Genomic DNA, 27,296 nt, shown 5'->3' with positions numbered 1-27,296 from the left:
AAATCCAATGCAATCTAACCCATAGAATCCCTATGAAGAGATAAATATACACATATAGAAGGCAAAAGACTGCAAGGAAATCGGAAGTCTGTTAACTGGTTATTTCCAAGTGAGAAAAAGGCACTTATTAAAATTAATCACTTCATTGTTCACGCTCATGCCATAGTCCAGCTCGCTCTCTCGTTTTCACTCTCTACTCTCCAAATGTGCCTGGCCATGATTAAAACATGTCTGTTTCTCCATGACATTGCTTTGACATCACTTAATTGGTATAAGAGATAAAAAATAAATGAATTAAATAAATATACTACCAGGTAAGTGGCGTAACATTGCTCAAGGTGACAGCCTATTATTTCTCCCTTTTCTTTGCCTCAAAGAAGGCAAAGTGAGAAATGTGAGATTGCACTGAGAATGCAGCACCTCATGTGGCAGACGGAGATTTTTATTAAGAAAAAGAAAAAAAAATCGGCAGAGAGTTTTCACATGTGAAATTCAAAATCTGTTCAAAGTTTGTGGCGTGCAGTTCAATCTGAGAGTATATTCTACATTTCTACAGGAAACTGCAACCCTCTGTTTCTCACTTATCTGTACATCAATGCTCATCAGCAGTCAAAATGTTACGTCCCAAATATCTAATGCTTTTAATATGTCTGGAAATGTATCATCGCATGATTAATGCAGTAAATCAATGTCCCAACAAAACAGCTGTGGTTGAATTTAACCTGCATTGTATGTGGAAATGGGCTTTTACAGTGAAAGGAAAGAAAGGCGGAGGGATATCAAGAAGCGATGGGGTTACTCACCACATCTTGCCTGGTGTCCTTCCCCGACGCAATGAGCATGTAGGTCCAGGCCAAGGGCAGAAGCAACGCCAGAGGAATCATGTAGAGCTCAAAGTTCCAAACGACAACGACAAAAAGCTGTTGAAAGACACAACGTGAAAACTGCTTGTGAAAGAAAAGCAAAAAGAAATCCGAGAGATCAACGCGGGCTAAAAATGTATATATTCAAGACGCCATACGGGCGTTCATGAGACAAACTCCTGAGAATCTAAGCTGGCCACATGTGCCATATGTGTGACTCAAAAAACAACACACATTCATATGCAGAATCATAAACTCCATGCAGTAAAAACTATTAAATGAGTCTTTGCTTTAACAAAGAAGTAGGCCTGGTGTCAGTGAGCTGAGGGTGAAGCCGCCATGACCCCTTAAGGGTTCATTTTTCTGGGTCTCAAAGTTGAGGAGGAGGAGGATGGTGAGGAGGATAAGTATGAGCCGTCAGAGCCTCTATCGTCCATGCCAATCATCTCAGAGTCTGAGGTCATGTACCGTTTCAGCCGCAGCACGTCAAAGCTGACCCTTCTATACTCAACCCCAAACTCCAGAAGATGACCCCCGCACACCCCACAACCCGAGTCCCTAACCCTGTCACTCCAAGACCCAATACCCTCTCTCTTGGCCCAAAAGAGTCGTTCGCCCCATCTCTAACCTCCTCTGCACCCATCTGCCAAAACCATAACCTCTATACCTCCCCTCTCATCACCAAACAAGAAAAGTACCATCTGAAAATTAACCTTTCCTAAAACCTTGTATTCTGGTTTTGGCAGGACTCTTTAGCCTCTGACAACAGATTACTGCGGTGGTTGGGAAGATACGTGTGGGAAAGTAAAATTGCTAATCATGGAAGACTGATGTTTTCTGGCAGCATTGTGTAGATTGTGAGAAAGCATTGTCGATTGTAAATGAAAGGTTGAGACGGGGCGTTTTTCAGGAAACAAAATCTGTCAGAAATAAATAGAGCGAAAGCATATTTATCTTATCGAATAATATCATGTTCAAGTACACAGAGATTTGTCGCGACTGATAATAAAAAAAACTGCAGCAATTATAACAAATGCCGAAAATGCAAACCATGCCTAATGCTTAATCTTTCGCTGTGAAACATATTCAGTGAATTCAAGTACGAGTAATCCATTATTTCAAATATGGGCACAGCAGATTTGAAATTAATTAGTCTGTGTATGGAAAGACAACCTTATTTAACAATCAGTGTTGATGACAAACTTTTAAAAGTGATGAAATTGAGATTATTACTGTATAAAGCTCATATAATGTCTGTCTACCAATTCTGATTTATCCTGTTTGGTTGTGCAAACACCGGCAAGAGTGAGCGCAGGCTCAATTATCAACAACGACACTGTTTAATATCTGCCTTTGTATGTGTGTAATACAGGGTTAATGTGAGTGAGAGGTTCAAGATCTCAGCACCATAGTGCATTCCAGGCTGTTGTTATTGTAGTAAAGCCAGTCAAACATTAAAAAACACAGACACACTCGACTGCTACGTCACAACGGACAAAACACATGCCCCTCTCAATAAAACCATGTTTACAAATTAAATTTTTATCCTCAACTTTTCCAACTTCATGGAAAAGTTCGAAAGGCTCGTATCCAAACTTTAGAGCGGAATTATAACTCCATGTAAAATTAACTAACAGACGCTGAATCCACAAAGCAAAAAAAAGGAAGAAAAAAAATATAAGACATAAATTAAACATTAGAAATGTCCAGTACATTTGCATAATGCTCACAGCAAAATTTCTTCTTCAAATAAAACCTGAATGGCCTTGGTGAAACAGGCAAATCTCCCCAAAGGATCGCAGTCTTTCTCCGTCTCTCTCAGGCTCAACTTACTTTGTTACATACGCAGAGTCTCTCTCTGATACAGCTGTGTAGGAGAACTGGAAAGAAACTCTTTAATAATTCATATTTGTATACTAATAAGCAACACAACAATTTCCCTTCACTCATCAGAAAACGCTGTTAGGATCGTGAAAAAGCTCGACAGCAGAAACTTGCGTACAGACAAACACAATAACACCATTGCGCACGTTTTCCCTACAAAATATAACTATTCTAAAATTATCCATCTGCTCCAAATTACTGTAATTTAGAAATCTGTATGATCTGCAACGGAGATAAACACTCTGACAATTTCTAACTACAAAAATGTGCAACAGAGGTGCAGAAAGTTGACTTCAATTGAGCAAACAGAGGAGCACATTTCTTTGAAACTATTCTAGTAGAAGCTATTAATAACTGCATACTTATAAACGTCTTCACACGCTCTGTTCTATACTCTACTATAAATACCACTTACAGTAGGAATACAGAACAATGCATTTTAAAAATCTTTGCTGTGTGGTAGTCTTTTCACTCACATTTTCATCACAGAGCAGAAAATTAACTTGTACTTTACTGTCCGAATGTTTGTTCTTAAACATTGAAATCTTCTTTTTCAAAAAAATAAATAAATTCCTGCTCTTTTCTCTATTTGTCAGAGGCTATTTAACCTGTCATCTGCCTTTATTCCTCTTCCAGGTGGTTAAGGTGGCTGAGGGTGAAGTTTTGACTGGCAGCTAGAGAAACCGGACACCCCGGCTCAGCAGCGGCCGGCCCTGCACCGTCTATGTGCCCACCGGCCAGGCAGCAATGGGGCCCTACAGTGCCTGGACCTTTCCACCGGGCGATCACAGTCACCCCCCGTCGCTCGCTGCTTTTCGCCTGGAGAATAGGGAGTGGGAAGAAGCCTGCTGTGGATGTCAGTGACCAGAAAATAGCAGAGGAGGGAAAAGAAAAAAAAAAGGGAAAAAAAGGACGAAAACATGTTGGATCGAAAGGGGGGAAAAGCTAGATGAAGCTCCAGATGTGGTCTACGGGAATAATTTGTAAATGACCCTTTGTGGCCACAGATACATTATGTAGCGGCCGGTGATGGTTCACAGTGAATATCTGAACACTACACACGAGGAATGCTCATCCCGTTCTTGCTTTGTTTATTAATGCTGCATTCATGGTAATGTAATTTTTTTTTTATAATATATGAACACAGTCTTTCTTTGCTTATGTTTTTCTGTATTATTCATATTATGAACGCTCTCTGATTTAGTTTAGCGAGTATGTAAATAAATACATTACAGCTATTTGTTATAAAAAGTGACTTGGACCCTGTTTTTACTTCTCCTGTAACAAATATTTTCTGTAATTATCAAACCTTTTGATAATTACATCTTTTTTTTTTCTTATGTGATGGATATTTGATCGTGCCACCAAAACTACTGTTGGCAGTGACAACTTGAAAACAATTCAAAATTAAGAATTTACTTTTAGACGACAAATCCGTTTAGTCAAAACAAAAGTCCGTCTCTTCTTCTAATCATTATTTGTGCTTCAGTGATCTTCAGTGAAATGCGATAAATTTCCAGGAACAAAACTATTCACCTGTCACAAAACAAAGTGAAATCAGGACTTCCACTGTCAAATCTGCTAAACCAGCTTAGATATAGTTAAAGGCTAAATTTGAAATGGGCTAACTTCACGTCTGAGTATGAGCTGATACTGAAATGAGATGCGTAATTAAAAAAGACAATTACAAAACTAACAAAGCAAAAATCACACCAGTATTATTTGTAACATTTTGGCTAAAATGAAAATAAAACACTAAACAGAACTTAAATTATTTTGACACATCTGTGTAGTTAAGATTTCATTCCAGCTGTAATGTTTAAAGCTTTCTATTAATATTAAAATATTCAAGCACGATAAGCTATATTAAAAATGTTAACAAAAGAGATAGTCAAAATGATTTATTCAAGCACTTAGTGCGGCACATTGAGAGTTGCTTTATTTGTTTCAAAACACAACCCGTGTCCTTGCGGCTCTTTGCCGCAGCACTGTGGGAGGGTAATATTCAGTGCTTTGGCTTACATTAACCACACACCAGGCTAACTTCCCCCTGCTCTGTCTCAGTGGAGTGAAACTGAAGTTTGGATTTCAGAGTTCCCCTTTATCTCTCTTACATCAATTTCCATGCTGGCACTAAGTGTTGCCAGATAGCAACTAGAAGTCCTGTTAAGTTCGAGGGAACAAGAGGGAGGGAGACTGTGTCCTGTTTCTGACCAGACCCACAACAACATTCGGTGGTGCTAGACTGCCCCCTGCTGTTCTCATGCAGAACATTGATCCACAGCACAATTAATGCTGTTCAATCGAAATAAAAAAGGAAGCTCAAAATCACTAAAACTGTTGTGTCAAAGGCAGTCATTTTGCAACATCACAGTTACAACAATACAATAAAGCCTGTGCTATTTGTGATCACAATGCTACAACTTCCCACGGGTACCAATTAGAAATAAGGGTGCTGTATCGCGACTTCGTATCAAAAGGCCTCACATTTTCTGTTGAGTCTCCATCTCTGGTGATTAAACTCTGACTTGGTATTCTCTGTTAGTCGTGCCACTACATTTCAACTATCATTCATTTTGGAAATGAGGAGAACAGTGAAACGTGAAAGCATATCTTTCAAAGCTGTCCCTTGCTGTGGGCAAAGACGAACTCCCTAACTTTAAAACTTTTAAAAGTTAGACAGGTTCTTTGAAGGGGAGTCAAAGGAGCAATTTAAAGAGACCTGGAGTGGTGTGTACTGCTGACTACTATAGTGTCTTCGCACTGTGTATCAAACCACCAGCCAGACATGTGCAAACACACACACATATACACTCCAATAGTTGCTTCTGTACCTGCCTTTGCTTCCCCCCCTTTTTTATTTCAGCAGGGTGAATTTTTATCTAAATGCAAAGCAGGTGATAGGTGCTCCAGTTTCCTCTAGAAGTAGCTCCCTTGTCTGGGCTCTCTTCCTGATAAGAGTCCTACTTTGCCTGACATAAAAGAGCCCGGTATCATTTCCCCTGCCTCCCCAACAACCCCCAGCTCGCTGCCCTCGCCCTTCCCTGAGCTTCACAAAGCTGCCTCTATTTGCTCCCAATTCAGGGCCCAATTGCAGATAAAGTTACAGCAAATTTGTTTGGAGGAAGAGCTGCTGAGGCCTGCGGTCCCTGGGGCAATAACAGCCTTGTCTTGCAGGGGCCGTGGGGAGAGCTGGCAGCAGCAGGAGAACAGAACCCTACACCGCCCAGCCCGACAATGGCCTCAACTCTCCGGGAGGGAAAAGCCGAGGGGAGGGAGAGATAAAGAAGAACAGGGATGCATGGAAGGATAGAACGGAGAGACACTCAGCTTGCAGGTGTGGAGAGAGGAAGCAGACGCTTAACCCTGAGACGGGGAATGGAGACACCACCCACAGACACACACACACGCACACACAAATACACAGACACCACCCATCATGCAGGACAGGAGGTAACTCCAGTCCCGTCCATTGTGCCAACGCCTCAGGCAAAGCTGCCACGGTGGCTGATTCACTGTCGGGATGGGTGGGTGACAACAGTGTGGGTGTGAGAGAGAAAAGAGTGAAAAGCTGCATGTGACACTATGCAATATCTCTACTTCTCACACATACACACTAGACACACGATACACATGCACACACTAAACACAGCTGGCACTAATGGATGATGTGTACATGCGGCTGGTATTTCAGAATTGGGCAGAAGGAGAGTAAGAGACCATGAAGAAAATTTTGATCGTTTTTGTGGAAGAAGTGTCGAGCAGTGACACAGTCTGACAACTGCAATGATGTACTCTTGCGTTCACAAAATATATACGAGCACGCTTAAATTTGCTCCCCCCCGGGCTCACTTAGCAGTTAAGGAGTGCGCACGTTGGTAAGTTTCTCACCTCTCTAGCTATGGCCATGTTTGGAAAGTTAAGTCTAACATCTGGATTTTAAAAAAAAAAAAGACAGCCAGACAGAAACACACGTGCACATGTATGCAGACACACATGCCCATAATCACACACAGCAGTACACCTTCATGAATGCACCACCTTGGCCAGATGGCCCCCCATAAAAACCCACTTAAAGAGATGAGTGAAGTGATTAAGAGGCCCCTCAAAGTAAGGGAGAAATGAGACAGGGATGAAGAAATGGAGGGGAGGGAGGGAATACCTGTGTAGAGGAGAGGCCCTAAATACTCTGATGCTTTTAGCTAAGTGCTCACTCCTACGTTAACAGACTCCCAAAAGAGCCGGGGATAGGTGGGTGGACTACAATGACACCTAAATTTCTGAATTTCTCTAAACTATAAAACACTGTGTCCTTGGCCCAGATAGATCGTTCCTCGTCTCCTGAATCCAATCAGAATTTGAATAGTAGGAACTGTTAGAAATGGATATACTACACACTGTGTTAAAAAAAATAAACTTGGGAGGATCTATACAAGGCACATACATCTGTTTGGATGTGCTGACACAGAGGCTGTGCTGTCCAAGGCTATATTTTCTCCTCTCCCCATGTAGATTGGTATTTCTAAAGTGACCTTGTTTTGGGTGAATTCCTTGACATTTTATTTGTCTGACACATTCATTTATTTATAAAAAGATAAGACCCAAGGACTCCCGCCTAGCTCAGTCTTACATGAGAGAAAATACATGCACAAGCCAGCTCTTGCACACAAATGTGCTCACTCACACAAAGAGGAAAATGTTAACTGATCAATACCGTGTCTCTTCTGACCCGTGTCTTGTGATGACACTGTGACCCGCTGTGCAAACACACACACACACGCGCGCGCGCACACGTACCCTCTGGAGAGATTAAACTGATGTCATCCAGCCAAATGCTGCTAATGTCTAATGTCTGCTGCTGAAGATGCTCTGTGATCCAATGGTAAAGGGCTGGGGCAAGTTGGGTCCACCTGTCCTGTAGCTACTTAAGTCAGGACACTAAACCAGACAGGATTAAATGTCTGCTCTGTCATATTTGGGGTAGAAACCTCCATGCAGCCGCTCGCTGCCCTGCAGGAGAATGTCGTTTTACTGATAGCTCTGCTGTCCAATTACACTTCACCTTTTAATACCAGACACAGATGACAGGGGGGGAGAGAGAGAGGATGAAGACGAGGCCAGTGGGCGACGAGAGAAGGAGCCTGCAATTTCTACTGTCTGCAAGAACAGCTTGTCACCCTTCAGTAGATTGTAGCTGCATTTTCTCAGTATTTGGACATCTGATGGGTCTAATAAAATAGTGTTTAAGCTGCAACACCAACCCTCCACTTACTCCTAGTAAGTGAGACTCAAGGCCAATAGTGCCAAATAAAGTATACGACATGTGTGTGTATGTGTGCAATTAATACAAGAACAGAAAAAAACTTAATCCAGTGTATCACAGCGTGACATCTAAGAGTGAGAGTAACAGTCTGCCTGGGATGCGCTTGACTGTGCTTGAGACATCAATAGTCTCTTGCGTTAGACTGTTAAATTATGAGTGAAGGATACTTGCTTTGTTAACAGACACGGTCCTGCATTCTCGGTGAGCGGTGTGTGCACGTCTCTATCGCGCGCACAAAGTGCAACCAGTTAAATATATGGTTATACATTTAGAATGATCAATAGGCACAGGTTATGTGATTTTTCCAGTGCCAAAAGAAAGGAGCAATTACATTTAGGTACAAATTTCTCCCTACATTACATCTGAAACAACACAGCACGATCCATCAATCAAGCAACTGCACGTAAGAAATAAACATATATTACACACACGCACGCGCACACACACAAATCTACCTGTCATGTTGTAAATGTGCAGCTTTATGTGTGGTATGCCACATTTACTGTGTATTTGATGGGACATGCACATACCACAAAGGCACAGATGCTCCTCTGCGGAGAGTCCCATTCGAAGCAGCTGTTTATGTAGCAGCCCGCGTTGATCAGGACCATGATGCAGCGTCTAACTCGGGTGAAGTTGCGCAAAAGCAACTGGGCGAAAAACAAAAAGGGAAACAACAAAAAGTAAAAAAGTTTATGCAAGCGAGGGTTTAAAGGTCAAAAATGTGCTAAACCGAGGAACGGATCATGGGGTTGTAAACATGCTGTGCGTGATTTATTGCTTCACTGTGAAAATGGTATATCCGGTATGTAAACAACCAGATGGGGGAACGAGGCTCGGTGTGACAGGTAGATGTGTTGGAAATAAAACGGGAGCAAAACGATCCATCTAAGCACAGCTGTCAGAGTCCCCCTGATAAGACACTTGAGGTGACCTACTGTTATAGGGGGTCACTTTTCTCTCTCGTTCACATTTAGTTAAGGTGAGAAATTACCACCATTTAGCAAAAAACACCAAAGTTTTTTCAAGTTATGTTAATCAGCACCATAGCTGATTAACAACATATTCTTATTAAGTCTTAATAAGCAATCTTCTAGCCCTAAAGTGTCTCATTGTACTGTCTTTGTAAAAATTAAATGAAGCCGTCGTAATACAGCTCGACAGTTGCATCTTTGACCTCACTTTGGATTCACTATTACATCACAGTACTTAAGAGCACCCTGAGGATGCCGATGTGATGTCTCTACTTAAACAGCGATATACGTTTTGATCGGCCACCACTGCTAACTCACAGTGTTTGTTTAACTCTGTTATCCTAGTGATAAAGTTTAGCACAATAATAAAATAGAAAGAAAATCCAAAGCAGTCCCTGGATTCTCCTCCCTGGGCGTTTCTCCAGGCATTTGGCCAGAGATGAGATAGAACTGGCTAACTGCGGTCTCCCCCTGGGTTGCCAGCCATTCAGGGAATAGCATAACAGCAAGAACGCCAACCACCCAATCAGGTCACCAACAGGGGAAAGTGCTCCCACAGGAAAAAAACTGTCGCTTCAGTTTGCACTTAAAAATATTCCAGGGCATTCTTTTACTCCTTGGGAAATTGTGTGTGTTTTAATGTGTGTGTAAAGTGCCTATATAATATGTGTCTGCAGCACTAGAATAAGGATTTTCATGTGTTCAGTGGCTTCAATTTATTGATGCTAGCTGATTTGAACTCGTTTCCACTCTGTGTCAATATTTGTTGCCAAACTATGGTTATGATTACTTTGTGTCCACATCAGAGGATCACATTCAGAGTTCAAATCATCCACTTGCACATTCTTCAGCATGTTTACTTCATGTAGATGTTATACTTTTCTTTGCTATAACACCAACAGAGATTATTCATTTTTTATTATGTCAATCCCAGTCTGTAGTTATTTTTTTCGATCACTTATGAAAGTGGATAAGTCATTGGTTATGTTAAAAACCATAATTAGAATTAAATCTCGCCTTTGATGTCAGGCAGTGTGTGTGTGTGTGTGTGTGTGTGTGTGTGTGTATTTTATGTTATTTTTGGTTCGTGTCTACTCATTGAGCAGCAAGCAACAGCAGGGGAGCTGCTATCACACAAAAGAGTCCTCATGGGGCAATCCCTCCAAAGCAGCGAGTGACATCATCATTGCGAGACGCTGACATAGGTCATCTCTGTGTGTCAGGGGTGAAATGGAGATAAAAAAGCTCAGAGTGGGCCAAGATGGGAATCATCAGAAAAAGCAAAGGCAGAAACAGTGAGGAAAAGAAGGGAATAGATGGAGGGCTGACAAAAGGGTGGTGTGGGAGCTGGTGTCTGTGTTGTGCTATGTTAGGCAGGGCTGTGCTCGGCTGTGCGTGGTGCAACACTGACTGCTGAGCCCAAACGGTCACTCATATGACACGTCTGATGCGGGCCAGCCCCTACTATTCATCTCTTTGTGGTGCCGCCACACTGAGCAGCGTGACAATGAAGTGCAAAGCAGCAGTGGCAAAGAGGGCCAACTATAAGGATGGCCAATCTACTTATGCACCCCAGAGCTGACAGCTTGACATTTCTATTCACCACTCAGAGTGGATGCGAGGGGGTAGAGATGAGAGAAGAGGGAGAGGAGGAAAGGGAGGAGAAAAAAAGAGAAACAAAATGCTGTTTTTCCTTCAATCATCCTGTTGTATCTTGCCCACACAGTTGTTGTGCTTTACAAGATGCCACTCACCAGGGCTGTTGGTTTTGCTTCAGACAGTTAAGCAGAATAGGGGGTGCGGCGGTGGACACAGATAAAAATAAGGCGGAGTGGTAGAAGACACAGTTTGGCTCATGATGTACCTGCTTGGACACTCGAGGCTCCTCCTCGATATACTTTTGCTCAATAGGAATCAGCGTCCTGAGACCAGCCTTCACCTGGAATAAACACAAGCGGCGGCGTGAACCGCAAATGGTGAGAGAGAGATTAGTATATCTTGATTGTTTCAGATCTTTTTTTAAACAGACTGTGTACTGGCACAACATGGCAGCACAAGCATAGAGCGTGCCCCATGTCAGAGGCTAGAGAGAGTGCGAGAGAAAGCTGCAAGATGGCCGCTAAAGGGACACACACAGCGATGGTGAATGGGCGAACAAAAGCTGCTGAGAGGGAGTCTTCGATAATTAAAGCCAAAACGAGGATGAGGGACAAGGGACGAGGGATGAGACGGGAAGCGAGGGAAGGGGGGTGGCAAAGAGAATAAAGACAACAGCAGCGTAGAAGAGGGGGATGATGCTGGGGAGAACAAGAGAGGATAATAGGGGGTGGGGGGCAAAATAGAAAAAGAAAATCGGGGAGGAGGCTCAAAAAAGCAAAAGAAAGACTTACAGCATTAAAAATCACGTCTATTTCGAGAAAGATGACCCCTTTTGTTGGCCCTGTCAGCTCCTTGCTTTTCAAGGCGTAGGCTTTGCGTTCTCCATTTTGGATCTGTGGGAGAGGGACATGACAGGCGTCTGTCTGGCAATACCCGGCTGAATCGGCTCCCCGGGCCACCTTTGAACCCCAGCTGCTGGCGCTGACAGGGAACCCAAAACAACTGTGGCAACTCTGACAAGTACCTGTTCATTACCCACTGCAGCTCAGCTCTGTCAAACAGAAATTAACTATCCTGGGGAATCGTACTGTACAGCAGAGCACGGGTATATTATACACACAGTTCCTTCACAGGCTTTATTTTTATGAATATAAGACAGATGCTTATGTCTATATATACATTTCTTTTTCAAATGACACTGTTCAGCGTCTCCATCAGTGTCATTTTCATATCGTCTCTCATCCCCTAACTTCCGTTCTTCACATCTATCAATCTCTTCTTTCGTCTCAGCCTCTCTTCCATTTTTTCTCACTCCTGTCATCTCTTTCTCTTTCGCGAAATTATAACAGTGTCATAAGTAAAAGCTGCAAAAAATAACCTCTGCTCTTTATATCTCATTTTCATTTTTAGTTTTTGTTTCCCAAGGGAGGCGGAAAAATAAAGAAACACAGAAACAAGCCTTTGACTCACATTTAGTAAAGGAATAGCCACTTTTCCCAGGAAGTCTGCACTTCTGTCTCTGTCCTCATCGTAAACGGTGACCTCAAGTACTGAGTGGATGTCCTTCACATTACTGGACAATACACAAAGACAAACACCAGTGGTACACATACTGAAGGAGCATCACAAATAGGCTTTTGAAAATACTAAATACAGAGAAAACAGGCTAAAAACTGTATAATAAAACACAAGATATTGCAAATGCTTCACATTTCCTCATTACTTGTCAAAAAAATATAAACAGACTTAAATAAAATAATAACTATAAATAGATTTCCTGGTAAAATTCATGAAAATATAAATCTAAACATAGAAGTGAGACGATCAGATCTTTTCACTGCTCAAAATGGTCCAGGACATATTTTTAAAGTAGCAAATGAGCTGATGAAAGTCACAAGAAAAATTGAATAATTTCTATATACTTCTTTCTTTTTTAATGAAACTGTTTACTCAAGGATACGTGTCACTTTTTTGCCTGCATGCATGAACGTGCAGACATACGGGCACTCTTAAAGTCACTCACAAAGTGAAGACCTTGTTCCACTCTGGGTTCAGGTTTTTGTAGACGGTGTGCGTCTGCAGCCGATCGTTACTCAGCTCCACTACACAGAATGGGTCGCTCTTACCTGGCAAGCAAAAAGAAATAAAAATAAAATGTAATAAAACGAGAACAAAAAGAAGGAAAGAACATCCTTCTAAGTGAAAAGATAAAATTAAATTGAGAATCTTAAGTAATTCCAACAGCTTTGTTTATCTCAAATACCTCATACTGTTAAGACATATACTGTAGCATCCTTCCCTTATGTCACATGACAGTTCCAATACCCTGTACTTATCAGAGCTGTAATGAAATGATTCTTTCATTTTTAGCCCCAATATTATACAACAGTATATCAGTGTAAAAGCTGTAAGCCATTTCTATCAGCATCCCGACTCCATGGACAACTAGAAGATAAGCTTCAGGACGACTGCGCCTTGGGCAGTGGCGAGGAAAGGGTGAGAGAGAAAAGCCAGAGAAGACTTTGAAAATGGGTGGTGCGGAGAACACAGAGGTCGAGGTGCTCTGAAGGCCCGAGAATTTGTGAGCTGAACATAAAGGCAGCCAGTCACGGAGCGTGAGAAACGCAGCTCCTCCGAAGACAGCAGTGAGGGGAGCAGCGGCACGATGGCACGAGTAAACGCAAGCACATAATGTCAAAACTATATGATGAATGAACAACAGAGAAAACATTTCTGCATTTTTTACATGGAGAGATGAATAAAAGCACTTTTAAAAAGATTTTTTTAAATGATTAAAAACCGAAATTGATTAAGTTCGAGGACTAGTTTTCAAGTAATATTTTATGGTAATTAAAAGTAAAAACATACATCCAAATTTGGATTTATTATAAGAACTGAATCACGCTGAAAATTAAGGATCACAAATGAAGGAGTGCTGCTAAACTAAAACTTAAACAGACTTATCATTGTTATATGGTTTAGTATAAAGAATATTCATAAATGCTAATTAATTCCAAGAAAACTTTACTACAGTTATGTAACTGTGTAGAGAGAAAGTGAGAGAGACAGAGAAGGAGCTGCTTCCTCCTCCTGAGAATAGCACACTGTGCTATCATAATCAAAACCAGTAATGTCCTATATATTCCCGATTTGTTTACTAACATCTCTCACTTCAAATTCTTTGTACACAGAAAACAGCGAGACCGGCTCCCTATGTTTGCCAGCCCACCTACCTTCAGTGAACTAAAAAAAACAACAAAACTCTTAATTTTGACTTTGATCATTATGTTTTATTAAAAACTGTCGGGAGCCGCTGCGAATGTTTTTTTTAAACCTATCACTTGAAAAGGCTGGGTCATTAAGTAAAAAGACGAGAAAAAAAAAAATCTCCCTGGCAAATTTCCAGGGAAAGTATTGGGAATACTGAACACTGAAAAACAGCATTGTTGCATAATAAAACTCGATAAAAAAGAGATTGAGTTCAAAGCCCCTGAAAAGTGTGTGCCCGCCTGTGTTTGTAGGCCATAGGAAATGTGTGTGTGTGTGTGTGTGTGTGTGTGTGTGTGTGTGTGTGTGTGTGTGTGTGTGTGTGTGTGTGAGTGCCATCGATTAGTGTGATTTTCTCCAAATGTTGTGACAAGGGCAGGACATTTAGTGGGTGTGCAAAGTAAATGTCACTGTGATCAATGCTGAGGCAGAGGCGTTGCCTTTCATATCTGTTTGTGGCGCTCCATTGATGTAGAGTGTTTCAAGTGGATATTGACAGCTACGACTTCTACAGAAAACAAGATACGTTAAAATAGACAAAAGAAAAAAGGCTCGGGCACCTGCTTCTCAGTGCCTCTCTGTTTACACCTCGCCGTCTCTCTTTAAATGCAATTGTTCTTTAAACCACAATTAAATACGGTTGAAATGATTAAACCAGTGAAAAACTTCTTTTTTCGCAGAAAATCTTTCTTAATAATCCCAGAGTGTCCATATCATTCACAATTATAATGTCATTGCCACAGACCAAATCTGATTAAATCTAGACGCAATCACCCAAATTAGGAGATGGAAATTATTTCTGCAGAAGTCCGTCCCTTCCCCCCCATTTTCTCTCTAATATTCTTTTTTTTAATGACACGGCAGGCTGTGTTGCTGCAGAGAGCCAGTTGTTACCGATGGTGAACTTTCACCTTACTGGCCACCAGCACCAGAGGCAGCTGTCTTAACCAATTACACGCTCGGGTTTGAGCTCCACTCAGTGATCATCCAGGTAATGTCTGAGTAAAGCTCCCCCACCACCACCACCACTACCACCACCACCGGGGTCCCATCTCTGTGACAGTGGCGAAGGGTTTGCAGCAAGAAGTGGGCTCAAATTAATTTCAGAGTGCTCTAAGATAAGTGGCAAATGGATACAGTATAGAAAATGAGGAAGCATACTGTAATTGCCTCAGAGAAAGCTTGGAGTCAGTGAGGAGTTTAAGGTTGTAGAGGCAACGCACGGCGCTCTCGTGCCCCTGAATTATCACAGTTAATTATAATTCATGCTTTAAAATGTAAACCAGTGCATTACCATGTTAATTTTAACAGGTCACTCGATATGAGCTGCAATATTTACCAACCATTCAAGTTGTTAAATGTAGACTTCACTGGCAGGGTACACATTCTGTGTCTCTGGTGATGCTGCTGCGGTAGGTACGCGCATGCGTGTGTGTGTGTGTGTGTGTGTGTTTCACTATTGAAATGTTCTAAGAGTATAGCATCCACTCAGAGGGACAAGAGCTGGCAGACAAAAGGGATTGTTGGTTTTAGAGACTATTTTCAGTTATCCTACTTGGGCTAGAGTGGAGCTACTCCACAAAAACACTCCAATTAGAGAGAGAGAGATGGCCAGAGAGAGAGAGAGAGCGAAAGAGAGAGGGGAGGAGTAGAAAGAAAAAAAAAAGAGAGAAGAGGAGACGGGCTGGCTGAATGGGAGAGAGATGGTGAACTCTTTCTCGCTCGCTGACCTCCTCTCTCTCTCTCTCTCTCTCCTGTCTCTGTCTGTTTGTCTGTCCTTCTGTTTCTCTCTCACCTTGCTCCTGACCCTCTCTTGGTCTGCGTTGTTAAAATGGGGTGTTCATGTGGTGAGGGCTCTTATGTGGCTCTTACAGAGCTATTGTTTCTGCCAGTGACACGCACACAAGCACACACACACACACACACACACAGCATCAGACTCAAAACAGGCACAAGCCATTTAAAAACAACCCCTTTGCCTTGTCTGTTATCAGTATCAGTCCACTGACTGTGGGGTTAGGCTGCTTCTGGAGCAAAATTAAAAGATTTGCTTTTAAGTTCGAGAGCAATACAAATTTAAAGGCATTTTTACATTCAACTGTCTTAATTTTAAGTCTCTCTGGCTATGACAAAAAAAAGTTGTAATGTTGAGTGTAAAAACATTTCTCCAGTGAAACCAAATTTTTTTTTATTTAAATTGCTTTTAAACTTTTTTTTACTTTGCTAATCTAATTAATATGTATCCCATGTTATAACGTCCAAACTATTGCAAATGTTAGATACCAGTCCAACCTGAGCACATGCTAAGTAAAATATTACCGCTAGTTCCCAAGGCATGTCATATTTTACTGTGAAGTTAGTCTGTTGCAATAATTTCAAACCTCCGCAGGCTATAGAGATACTTCTAAAAAAAAAAACATGTTTTCAATAACTGTATCAAACCGGCAAAGACAAATTGAAAGACAAACGGCTAATAAACAATCCGCAGTTTTCCTCCGTTTATATTCCGAGAGGAATTCATGAAGCTTAGACAAACAAACGATGAACTCCCCAATATGGTCGCAGAGCAAATTTATGCTCCAAGTGAAATACATGAACCAGGGAACCATTTGGCTTGCACTCTGACTGCTCCAGCCGCTCCCTGCAATAACCCAAAATCAACCAGCTCCGCTCTGTGTTTGCTAATGGGACTATGGATGTTTCAAATAGAATAAAACTCCAGACTCTCTTTCTCTCTCTCGCCATCACACACACACACACACACATATTTTCTCCCTTTACTAGATAATACAGAGTGAAAAACTAGGCCTGTCCACTGTAGACCTAATTAAAAGTAAGAATTAATGGAGAATGGAGGATTCAGAGAGAGCAAGCAGAGAGAGCGCGGGAGGAGGGATGAGAGTGATTTGTTGGTTCAAATGTGTACTTTTTCTCTATTATTCAAATGAGCAGCCTGCATCTTTTCTAAAAATGCAGAGACAAATTTAGCGTCCTGCACAAAGTCGACTTTAACTCTCTCTGAGGAGTCTCGTAAAAGATCATCCCTTAAACAAAAATTACGCCCTGACTTTATCTTTGGTGAGATTTATGGCAGATTGCTGGTGGAGGAAACTGCTGTCTAGATGCGAACATTATGCAAAAGTTATTTAGAGCAAAAGATATATATTTGTCTTGATAGTGTCACCAATCAGATGTTCTAGCAGTGCTCAAAGTGATAGCAGAAACAGAAATTGCAAAACATCAGCAAAACTTTTTAAGTGTATAAATATATGAGCATGAATCTAAGTTAAAAATAAATCTATATATAGAAACTAATTTATGGAAATGTACAGCAAATGAGGACTACAGAGGGCACAGCACTGTTGTTTGGACTACAGGTCAGTGTCTTACCTGTGACATCTGCTGCCATTAAGCCCTCAGCCCTGATAACCTTAACTTGGACCACGCCGACATCTTTCAGGTTGTGGAATGACCTCCAGAGGCTCTGAAACATCCCAGAAACAGGGGTGAAAGGTCAAAGAGGATGGCAAATTAGCACCGAAGTGAAAGGCATGTCAATAGCCTGACATTTCATAAAGAGAGGAAAGGGTAGATTATGTCCTTTACCAGCCTTTATTTGAAAATGTAGAGCTGGCATTTATCGAGTCGGGTCTAGTGGAGAAATGGCTGGATTTAAATTTAATGAAATAGTTGTGCATGTCTATTTCAAGCGTTTCCTAATTTTTTACCTTTAAATGTTATGATTTTACCGAATTTTTCGGTAAAGTAGAGGAGCAGTGCTGAAATGACAACAGCAAACAAAAATAATAGGAGTCTTTGATTTCAGAAGCATCTTATTAAGTAGAATAACATCAAAGTTGTACAGACTTTAGCATTGAAAGGGAAATTTGTGGAAGTTTGTTACAATTGTTACTGCACAACAGTTTTTGCTATCTCAAATGCAAAGACATTTATACTCTGTTTTAAAGAAAACTAGCTTTTTACAGAGCAAGAAGTTATTCTATATGGATAATGTGAAAAGAAACAACAACAACACTGAGATCTAACTGATATTAATGTGCCTCTTTTGTGTTTGCTTCACACAGAGAGATAGGGAAAAATATGATAAAACATAATGTGCTGAGGAAACATAATAGGTGACGAATGACTTGCAGGCAAACAGAGCACATGAAGTCTACAGTGAGAAGGGATGCACTGTATGCACAACGTTTCAATAACCAGGACGAGGATGACTGTGTAAAAATGAGTCTGTAAATCTCACGAAGACCTGTGGAGATCATCGGCGCGACCACGAGGCGTGACCAGTCGCGCACACATGCAACCGCAAAGTTGTGCTTTTGTTCACACCCAGATTCTCAGGTATAAACACATGCATAGAAAACCTACACTCGGGCCAAATTGAGTAGCATGTCGGCGTGTCTTAAAAGCAGAGTGGAAATGCACTTCACTTCAATTTATTTCTCTCTCTCTGGCAATAACCCCTTCCATCCCCAAAGGAGTAATTATAATTTAAATTTCAGAGTCAGGGCCAGGCTACAGACTTAATTCATTATTACCAACTCTGTCAGACTCTGCCTGTTTCCAGCGATATCATTGTCCAAACGCTCTCTAAAGGAGATGAGAGGGGAGAGTGTGCGAAAGAAAGAGAGGGGGGAGAAACAGAGTGCGCAAAAGAGAGACATACAGAAAGAGAGCGCGAGAGAGGGGACAACTCTCGATTTTTAAGGCACGATTTCTCTGAAGATACAGCTGCTTGTTGTGATTATTGGTGAGCAGCAAAGAAGGCGGGGGAGAAAGAGGGGAGAAAAGAGTCGGCAAGAGGGCATGTGGGGGGCGGCAGAGGAAGAGGCAAGGGCAAACTAATAGCTGAACAGTTTGTGTGCTAGAGTTCAAACAGTAAACACGCCGCGATCGGAATGATCCAGCTGTTGGGCTGGGGATCGAAGATCAATACTTTTTTGGCAATGATCAAAGTGTGCCTATAGCGAGGAGTATTAAGAAATGGCACGGGGGTCTGGACATTAATCTCTGTAATGTATCCAGTTTTGACTTTGTTATTGGTCAGATTAAAAATTGTGTTAAAGTCAGATTTCAATCAAAAGCAAATGTTGTAAATACGTGTGTGCTTTCCTCTCAATACACAGATATGCAAAAATGGTACAAGACTAAATGACTTCTTTAATGTATTGATGCTGAGACCCCCCCGAAACGTTCCTATGTAATTCAGCCCCTCCTCCCACCATACGGACTCCCTGAGGGGACCTTTAGAGTTCAGCCTCAATCCATGATTGGTAGAAAGAACACACCCGACCTCCACAAGGATTCAAATCCTCATCAGAAAGACAGACAGGAATAGATGGCTTGGATAGACAGGTAGAAGGAAAGACAGAAAAGAGGCCAAGACCGACCCCCCCTACCCCTAGCGCCCCACTTATGGCTCCATCCACACCCTCATCAGCTCGCAGGTGGAATTATGGGGATAAGGAGGAAATGAAAAAGGAGGGTGGAGAAGAAAATTAAAGGACACAGAGTTGGCTTTCATAAGACAAACCCCCGCCCTGTCTTTGACTGACATCCTGTCACTATGATGTCTTCTTCCCGTCTCTGTCGCACTCCGCAGACACATAAACACACAAAGTGAATCAGCGCCGGCATAGACTTATGACTCACTGTCATCTTTTCAGCATGTCACCTTTCATCACCACCGCATAACATTTCACACTCACACGCAAACATATATACATGGTTCTGATTCGCTCTGATTTCATGCAAGGCAGCTGTAGGTTTTGGAGTCAAGCACCCCAGTAGCTGTCCACTAACTTCACATCCTCAGGGCTTAATGGTAAACATTTGGCTCTCACATAATCTAAACACTAACGGGTTTAGATGTGAGCCTAACTGAATGATATATTATGCACTTTATTTGTCTGAATTTTGTGTGGCTGATGATGATAAGCATCTGAAAAAGGGGAAGGCTATTGCCTGACTATACTAAAGCATTTATAGAGTTATAGGTCAGTTGGTTAACAGACACAGTAAAAATTATGTGATGTTCATTGATATGGAACAATCAAAGATTCCCTGCATAGGATTTTAATCAGCTGCCATCTCTTATTTAAAACAAATCGAGCCTGCACGCAACCTGAGGCGTGGTTATAGCAAGAGTTTTTCAAACTGGCATCACCTCTAGCAGCTCTAAGTGTGCTTCTGTGACAACCTGCACAAACTGAAGGCTGCTGTAAACTGTCTGCATCCCCAAAACCTCCTTTATTTTAAGAGTCTCTGCCAAAGTTGCTCTTTGCTCATCTCACAACTTAGCGCAGCCCCTTATTTCACTTCCTGTCCAGGTTGTGTCCTTTTGCTTCACCTTAGAGCAGTGCTCCAAAGTGGGTCGAGGGGTGTGCGTGTGTGTGTATGCGTGTGCGTGTGTATGCATGCGTGCAACACAGCACATGGGGGTGTATGGTGAAGTACCACCACTTTAGTGGAGGTCACCATGTCCTCCTCCTCTCATCCACCCATCTTGTGGCCAACTCAAGCCCATTAAGAGCCATTAGTGTGTGTGCTACTTTGCCATCATAATGCATAAATCTCTTTCTCTCATTTTCCCTCTCTGCCTTCATCCCTTTCTACTTCTGGGAAACAGTAATTAGGGATGAAGGAAAGGTTACAGTGAGCAATAGAACGTCTAAGGTAGTTGCCTATGAGTGAGTGCATTGCACCATGTTGCATATCTCCATTGTCAGATGCATTCAAATTAGTTGGCACAGAAAATCTTGTGTATTCATTTACTCGCACACATGCAGAAGCAAGCGCACGCAGGCACACAGTGACCTGGCAAAAACACAGACACAAAAATCTATTACAATTCAGAAGATATTAATGAGCTCAGTGCTATCAAAATGTCCCCGCACTCAGATGTCTGTTATCGTATTTCATCAATGGCCACAGATTGAATTGGGGAAAAAACCAAACAAATTGCAGCCATTTGAGGTGCGCTCGTAGCGTTTGTGTGGAACAAAGTGACAAGGACATTTCCAGTTTGGAACACAATGATTCTCTAAAACGAAGACAGTAATATCTTCTTAAAAACTCTAGATTTACATGTAGGTGTGTTTGCAATCCACTGCTACACCTAACCTTAAAGTTATCTTTTGTGCGCCTTTTCATCACGAGCAGAGTGTCTACGCTGCCGAAGGGTGCGACAAGCGGACGATTTTGAGTTTTCTTATGAAGGTATCTGCTTTTCAAAGCTGCGATTCCCTGCCATTTTATTAGTTACACACAGGTAGACGCTTTTTTTTTTGCACATGTCCATACATGTGAGCTTGTTTATGGCTAGCAGTAGTGCATGCTTTGTGCAGGCTTGTGCTGGACAGCTGATTTTTCAAGCAGATAATACCAGTCGGTAAAAATGTGCCTACACATACACCTACGCCTGCACACATCCACACATGCACACACTGGGCAGATTAGTAGGCTTTGAGCAGCACTGTTATGTATTACTGGTGGTACTTGGTCTTAGCAGTGCTCTTTGATAAGGTACATCTTTATTAAATTCTCCAACTGAAAGACTGCCAGTCTGAGGAAAAGGAATATGTTAATAGGTAAAGACCATTCAAGTCTCCAAACCGACCTCACCATGCCCCTCCATCTGCAACCCCCCACCACCTTCCTTCACCCTCTATCTCGCCATCCCTTCATCTAACAGGAGCCATAGCGGCAACAGACAAAGAACTGAGGTTGCTGGGAGAGCAGGAGAGAAATGGAGAGAGAGAGGAGTAGGAGAGAGAAGGAAGCAGGAAAAGAGGTAGGTGAGGAAAGTAAAATGTGTCGCCTTCAACCGAGCAGAAAAACGGGGTCTGCATGAGTTGTGAGAGAGGTGAAATAGCTTTTTCTTTTCATTTTACACGCCTTCCCTTTTCGGCGCAACCCTCACCCTTTACCCCTCGCCCCCTATTACACACATTCAGGCAAACACACATACACGCACCCATTCTCCTAGCCCTCATTTTGTGACTGTCAGGAGAGGCACAGCGTGTTTGTGTCTCAGTCCTCGAGCTCCCCCCTCTGATGTTGTGTGGTTTCTGCAACGCGTAGCAGAGCGGTCGACCTCCCGTGGCTAGCCAATAAGGCACCGCCACGGTTATGTAGGTCGTGGCACCGATGTTCGGCAACTGCAGCTTAGGCACACATTGAAAGAGGCATACACACACCAGCTAGGATGTGCTACTGGGTACCAGTTCAGATGTAGAAATCCAAACAAATTGTCTAATCTCACAAGTACCGACAGCCCGGGTGAAAACACACAGACACGTATGATACACCCACATGTACACAAGCAGATCTGTTTAAGTCAACATACGTTCCAACAACTCGCCCAGACAATTAAATCCAATAGGTCATAAAAATAAATAAATAAATCAGGGTGAAACTCAAATTAACCAATTAGGCAAACAAATATCCTACATATGGTCAAATGAAATTTTACAGTGAAACAAATTTGGCTGCAGCACTGAGAGATAGCATGACACATAATTCTGTTGATGGACAGAGAAATGTCCCCTGTGTGGAAGCTGTCACTGAATCAAATCCATTTAAGTGTGTGCGTGTGTGTGTGTGTGTGTGTGTATTTTTTGCATCAAGATGTAAAGATGACAGGGTGTGAAGGGTTAACTAGACTAAGACAAAGACACAAAACCATTGTGTTGAGTGGAGGGCCTCTGAAGCAGATGGGGCCTTAGGGCTCTCTCCCGCTTGCTCGTTGCCCTTCACTTTCTCCCTCACTGTCTGTCTCCCTCTAGCTTAACGATAACTGGCTTATGAGCTCGGACATTTTCAGTCAAACGACTGAACCCGCTTGCACTGCTTTCTTGACCTCTCAACCCCCGTATCCGTTTCTGTATCTCCTACTCTGTTGCCTTTCACATCATCTAATTATAAATCAAATCTAAGCACACTGGCTTGTGAAAAAAGACATCTTGATGAGAGAAATTACTCTTCACAAAATGTGATTGGCCATTTTGCCACACTGTCAGGTATATGTCTATATACAAATACCTATAAGTATATGGATATAGAGTAGCTCTGATGTAATTTCTTTTCCTAAGCGCCAATGGCGTGTCCAGCGGGGTGGCCTGGGGGGGCACAGGCCACCCCCCCAACCAGACTGGCCACCCCAGGTGCCACCCCAAAGGCAAAACAATAAAATTCAATCAAATATCAAATGTACGATTATGTTTTCACGGTGACGCTCAGATATCCGAGTGTAAGTGAATGCAGCATCGGCTTCTGCGCTATGTGCATCACGTTAGCAAAGGTAGGAGAGCCAAGCAGAAAGACGTCACTGCAGGAAACAATTTTTCGGTGAAAGAAAATGAGGACAGAATAAATGTCCCGGTAAGTAATATTGAGTTTGTTGAGTTTAGTAAACTTCGGCGAAATTAGAATACCAAGGAAAAAAATAACACTTAAAGAATTATTGCAGCCGTCGAATATTTCAGACAGTATGCTACAGAGGGCAGCTAACATAAGAGTTATGAGTTATAAGATATAATCTAAGTCGTAACATTGCTGTATGGAGCTGCAGATTTGGTTGCAGGTTAACATAGCTGGACTGGCCATCGGGCATACCGGGCATCTGCCCGGTGACTTATTTTTTTTGTAATGGCATGAACAATGAGAGGTGGTGGATTGGCCAGATGCAGGTCGATGTGTAAAAATGACTCAGTTGTTTGGTGGTGGCTATGGCGGGGCTTCCACAGAGGCAACAGGTGGATGAGGGAAGGGGAGGCAGGAGGAGAGCCCCGAGACAGCCGCCAGTCCGAGTGTCAGGTGAACTGAACTTCAGGTAAGAAGTTATGAGCTGCAGTCTATCTGGGTCAGATATAAACTAAGTTTAGGTGGAGTTTATTTTCGTTGTGCTGACTTTTTACCCTCAGTTGCAATAACTCATACTGCGTTCTAGCCAGCTTGATGGAGTTTTTAGGTGGGTGGGTGCTATGATGTTACTGATCGTGAACTTTATTTTATTCATAAGGTTAGTTAGTAGAGTTGCCAACGGCTCCTTAAAAAAATGGAATGGTCCCTCAATCAGAGAAAATATTACACGTTTCGTATTGAGCTGAGAAGAGACGCAGTTTGTCCCGAACTTCAGCTAGAATGGAAAAAGACACAATGCTGGAGTTATTCTGTCTTTACGCTGCACAGCTGCCTCTTCTTCTCTCATTCTCCCCCCTCCCTCTCCTGTTGCTACTTCAATCATGAAACTGATCAATGATCAGCTGATCGTCTCTCTTGTTTATTTATCGCCCACTTTGTGCCAGAAAGAGGAAACCAGCAGATGTCGCGCTAAACAACAGCAGCACGTTTAAGCTTGATCAGCTGTTGTTAGAATTTATTTAATATTAATTTCTAGTATCAGCTGATGTTTGCTGGAGCCACAGCTGTAAAGCTGCTGGTCATGATGTCGGTTTGGTTATCTGGTGAGAGGGAAACATGAAGATGAAACCAGGAGATGTCCTTACTGAATCATCAGAGCTGTGATGGAGAAACAGGTTTACCTTTTAGGTGACATGAATGAGTTGAAGGGAAGTTATGAACGGTTTCTGAGAGACAAATAACACCAGGATCCTTTTCTAAGCAGCTGACAGCTGGTAACTGTGCAGGGGCGGGTCTAGCAAAGTGTTGCCAGGGGGCAGGTAGGGCATTAACAGGGAGAGGGGGGTACAAAGAAATACTTTTCTTTCTTATTCTCATTTAAAATACCTAGCTTTTATTAAATAATTATCTAAATCTTACAACCAAAGTTTTTATCTGACGTAAAATGTATAGAAATCATACATATACCAACAAGACTGTACATCACTGTCACAACAGCATTTGTTTTCAGTCAAAGGCTTTATGGCTTTAATACCTGGGGGGCCGGTCTCTAGTCAAAATGCCCGATTTTCTGTCCCAGTCCAGCCCTGCAGGTTAATACTGGCAGTGTCACCATGCCAGCTGACTGGATTTCATCATCAGCCAGTGTTGTTCTTTATCAATATTACCAAAGTTTACCATAAGGCAGCATAGAAAGTATTTACTTGCCTTTAGGTTTTATTCAAATGTTAGTCTTTTCAGTTGTTTCCCCACTTTTTTCCTGTTTCACAATCAAACACCAGTTTGTGAGAAGATTATCTTCTTTTTTTAACAGGCAGATAAAGTTTTGCATTGGCTAATTTGTCAATTGTTTGTTACAGATGTTCGTATTTTAATATTCAAAAATGTTTTTGCCCAAAACATATGTGTACTATATGTCAGTAAAAATACTATGCAAATATTGATGTCCTTGAATGCTGAGTAAACACTGACAAAACACTGATTGTATCTCTTGTCCTTTAGGAACGCAGTATCTAAAAACTTTGCACAGTAGTGGTTAAAATCTCATTCTAATAAGCGCATTCAGTTATTAGGTTTATAGGGTTATTGAATTATGGTTAATAGAATTGTTTTTAACATTATCTGCCAATTACATCTGCCACCCTTCTCCAAATCTGTGCCCCTACCTGGCCCCCCCAACAAAAATTTTCTAGACACGCCACTGCTAAGCGCTAACATATTGTGTACTTTCCTCACAAAATTATTAATGCAATCACAGCTTAACGTAAACTCAAATGCTAACTCACATATCTCTGCTTGATCTGGTGCCGCTCGTGCGGGTCATCCAACATGTTGACTGACAGGTCTGAGATGGAAACAGCAGCAGAAGCAGTGAGTGTAACCAGCAGCACCAGAACACCTTCACCTTCTTCCAGTGGCAGGTCCAATTTGTGTGTGTGCTCTTTACTAAGAAGCGACAGGTCAATGGTACACCTAGAGAAAAGAATAAACAGACACAAAATGAGAAAGTTGTAGACTTTGTGATGAAACTGACAATGAAACATACTGCAGGCCTTATATACTAAAAGAGACAAACAAAGTCATGGTAGGGGTTTGTGTTTACAGAAAGAAATGTGTCTAAATTACTGCAGAGCGCCCGTGAAATAAAAGAAGAATATAGAGAATCTCAGGTTTCTTTTGTTCATTTTTTATCACCTCACTAACTGAAGTTAAGCATCACTTAATAAGCAAACATCTTGTGTAAGATAAAAGCAACAGACGGAAATTCAGCCAAAGCTGACACCATTAATACCTTTTAGAAGACACAAGAAAGCATCTTCTCTTGATTGAATTGATTTCTTAGCATGCCTTTAATATATCTACAGCTAAAACAGAGGCAGGCCAACAGTAATTGCTTTACTTGGGCCAAACAGTTCAAAGCAAAGGTTTGCTCAAGTACATCCACTCTGATGAAAGACAAATGAAAGAAATCATTCTCACTATGAAAGACTGTAGGGCAGTGTTTCAATATGCACAGGATTGAGATGCTCTGCAATAATCAATGCTGAGAATTAGGCAAATAAGACAACTTTGTACTAAAACTAACCCTTACTAAAATGCACCTTTTATCAGCCTGAATAAGCAGTAAGCCTTAATCAACCATACAATTAAAAAAAACAAAAAAACAAAAAGCAAACAAAACAAAATATCCAGACGCTCCGGTAAAGACCATCGTACCGTCCCATGAAGTCGTCCTTCTTGCCAGCATCTTTGTCCCAGACTGTAATGTCCACAAAGCCTCCCTGCTCATCGTACAAGTGGAAATCAAACTGTTCTCTCCACTGAGGGTTCAGCGTTTTTGAAATTGTCTGAAAAAAAAAAATCAAACAAGGACATTCACTCTGCCCATGTGTCCATTTGTTAATGTGAGCTATAATTTGTTAGATAATATATGAGCTGGAACCGCTATCAAAATAAAGAGAGTCAAATAAATAGTATAAAGAAATAACAAGTAAAATAAAGAGCATAAAAAATGTAAATATGCCTGCAGAAAGATAACACACAACTAGAGCTGATTTTAAAGACTGATACTGATATTTGGTGACTCGAAAATTATAAAGTTTTATCAAAATTCTATAATCTTAACATCATCTCATTCGTGTGGCTTACCTTACTCTTGTACTTTTGGTGACCCATCCTGAATTTGACGTAAGGGTCACTGAGACCATTGGCATCCATTGGCTGCAGGCCATGGCCCTCTATGAGACTGATGCTGACTATACCTCGCCATAACTGGGCTTTTCGGTGTACATCCGACAGACGCATACTCTGATACTGCAGCAATCACACACACACACAAACACACACGTACACATTTATACATTTGCATGCACATAGAAACAAACCCACAAAATAGAAGAAATTGCAGCATTCATCAATTTATCAAGGCTTGCATACACTTTGCACTTCATTCACTGGAAAATAACCGATATCAAATGCATTGAGGCGACACATAAAGAGCAGGCA

General features: G+C 41.7%; 1 protein-coding gene across 6 annotated transcripts in view; it reads right to left on the bottom strand.

Annotated features, from left to right (window-relative positions):
- LOC146562381 (multiple C2 and transmembrane domain-containing protein 1-like) overlaps nucleotides 1–27,296 on the bottom strand; it is a 148,125-nt gene that overhangs the window by 33,385 nt on the left and 87,444 nt on the right. For all 6 annotated transcript variants that reach the window (XM_085294086.1, XM_085294088.1, XM_085294087.1 and 3 more), the window contains 10 exons: nucleotides 26,940–27,104; nucleotides 26,508–26,638; nucleotides 25,577–25,763; nucleotides 17,301–17,394; nucleotides 12,667–12,769; nucleotides 12,114–12,216; nucleotides 11,435–11,536; nucleotides 10,909–10,983; nucleotides 8,601–8,720; nucleotides 804–920 (listed from right to left, as the gene is read on the bottom strand). In XM_085294086.1, coding sequence (XP_085150212.1) covers nucleotides 804–920; nucleotides 8,601–8,720; nucleotides 10,909–10,983; nucleotides 11,435–11,536; nucleotides 12,114–12,216; nucleotides 12,667–12,769; nucleotides 17,301–17,394; nucleotides 25,577–25,763; nucleotides 26,508–26,638; nucleotides 26,940–27,104 — 1,197 coding nt within the window. The remainder of the gene's footprint in view (nucleotides 1–803; nucleotides 921–8,600; nucleotides 8,721–10,908; nucleotides 10,984–11,434; nucleotides 11,537–12,113; nucleotides 12,217–12,666; nucleotides 12,770–17,300; nucleotides 17,395–25,576; nucleotides 25,764–26,507; nucleotides 26,639–26,939; nucleotides 27,105–27,296) is intronic.

This window comes from Mchenga conophoros, linkage group LG12 (assembly GCF_057382185.1).
Source record: "Mchenga conophoros isolate Kocher_MC1m ecotype Shallow Benthic linkage group LG12, M_conophoros_male_GT1.1, whole genome shotgun sequence".
Classification (NCBI taxonomy): domain Eukaryota; kingdom Metazoa; phylum Chordata; class Actinopteri; order Cichliformes; family Cichlidae; genus Mchenga; species Mchenga conophoros.
The sequence above is the reverse complement of the archived record's forward strand: the minus strand, read 5'-3'. Positions and strand labels throughout refer to the sequence as shown.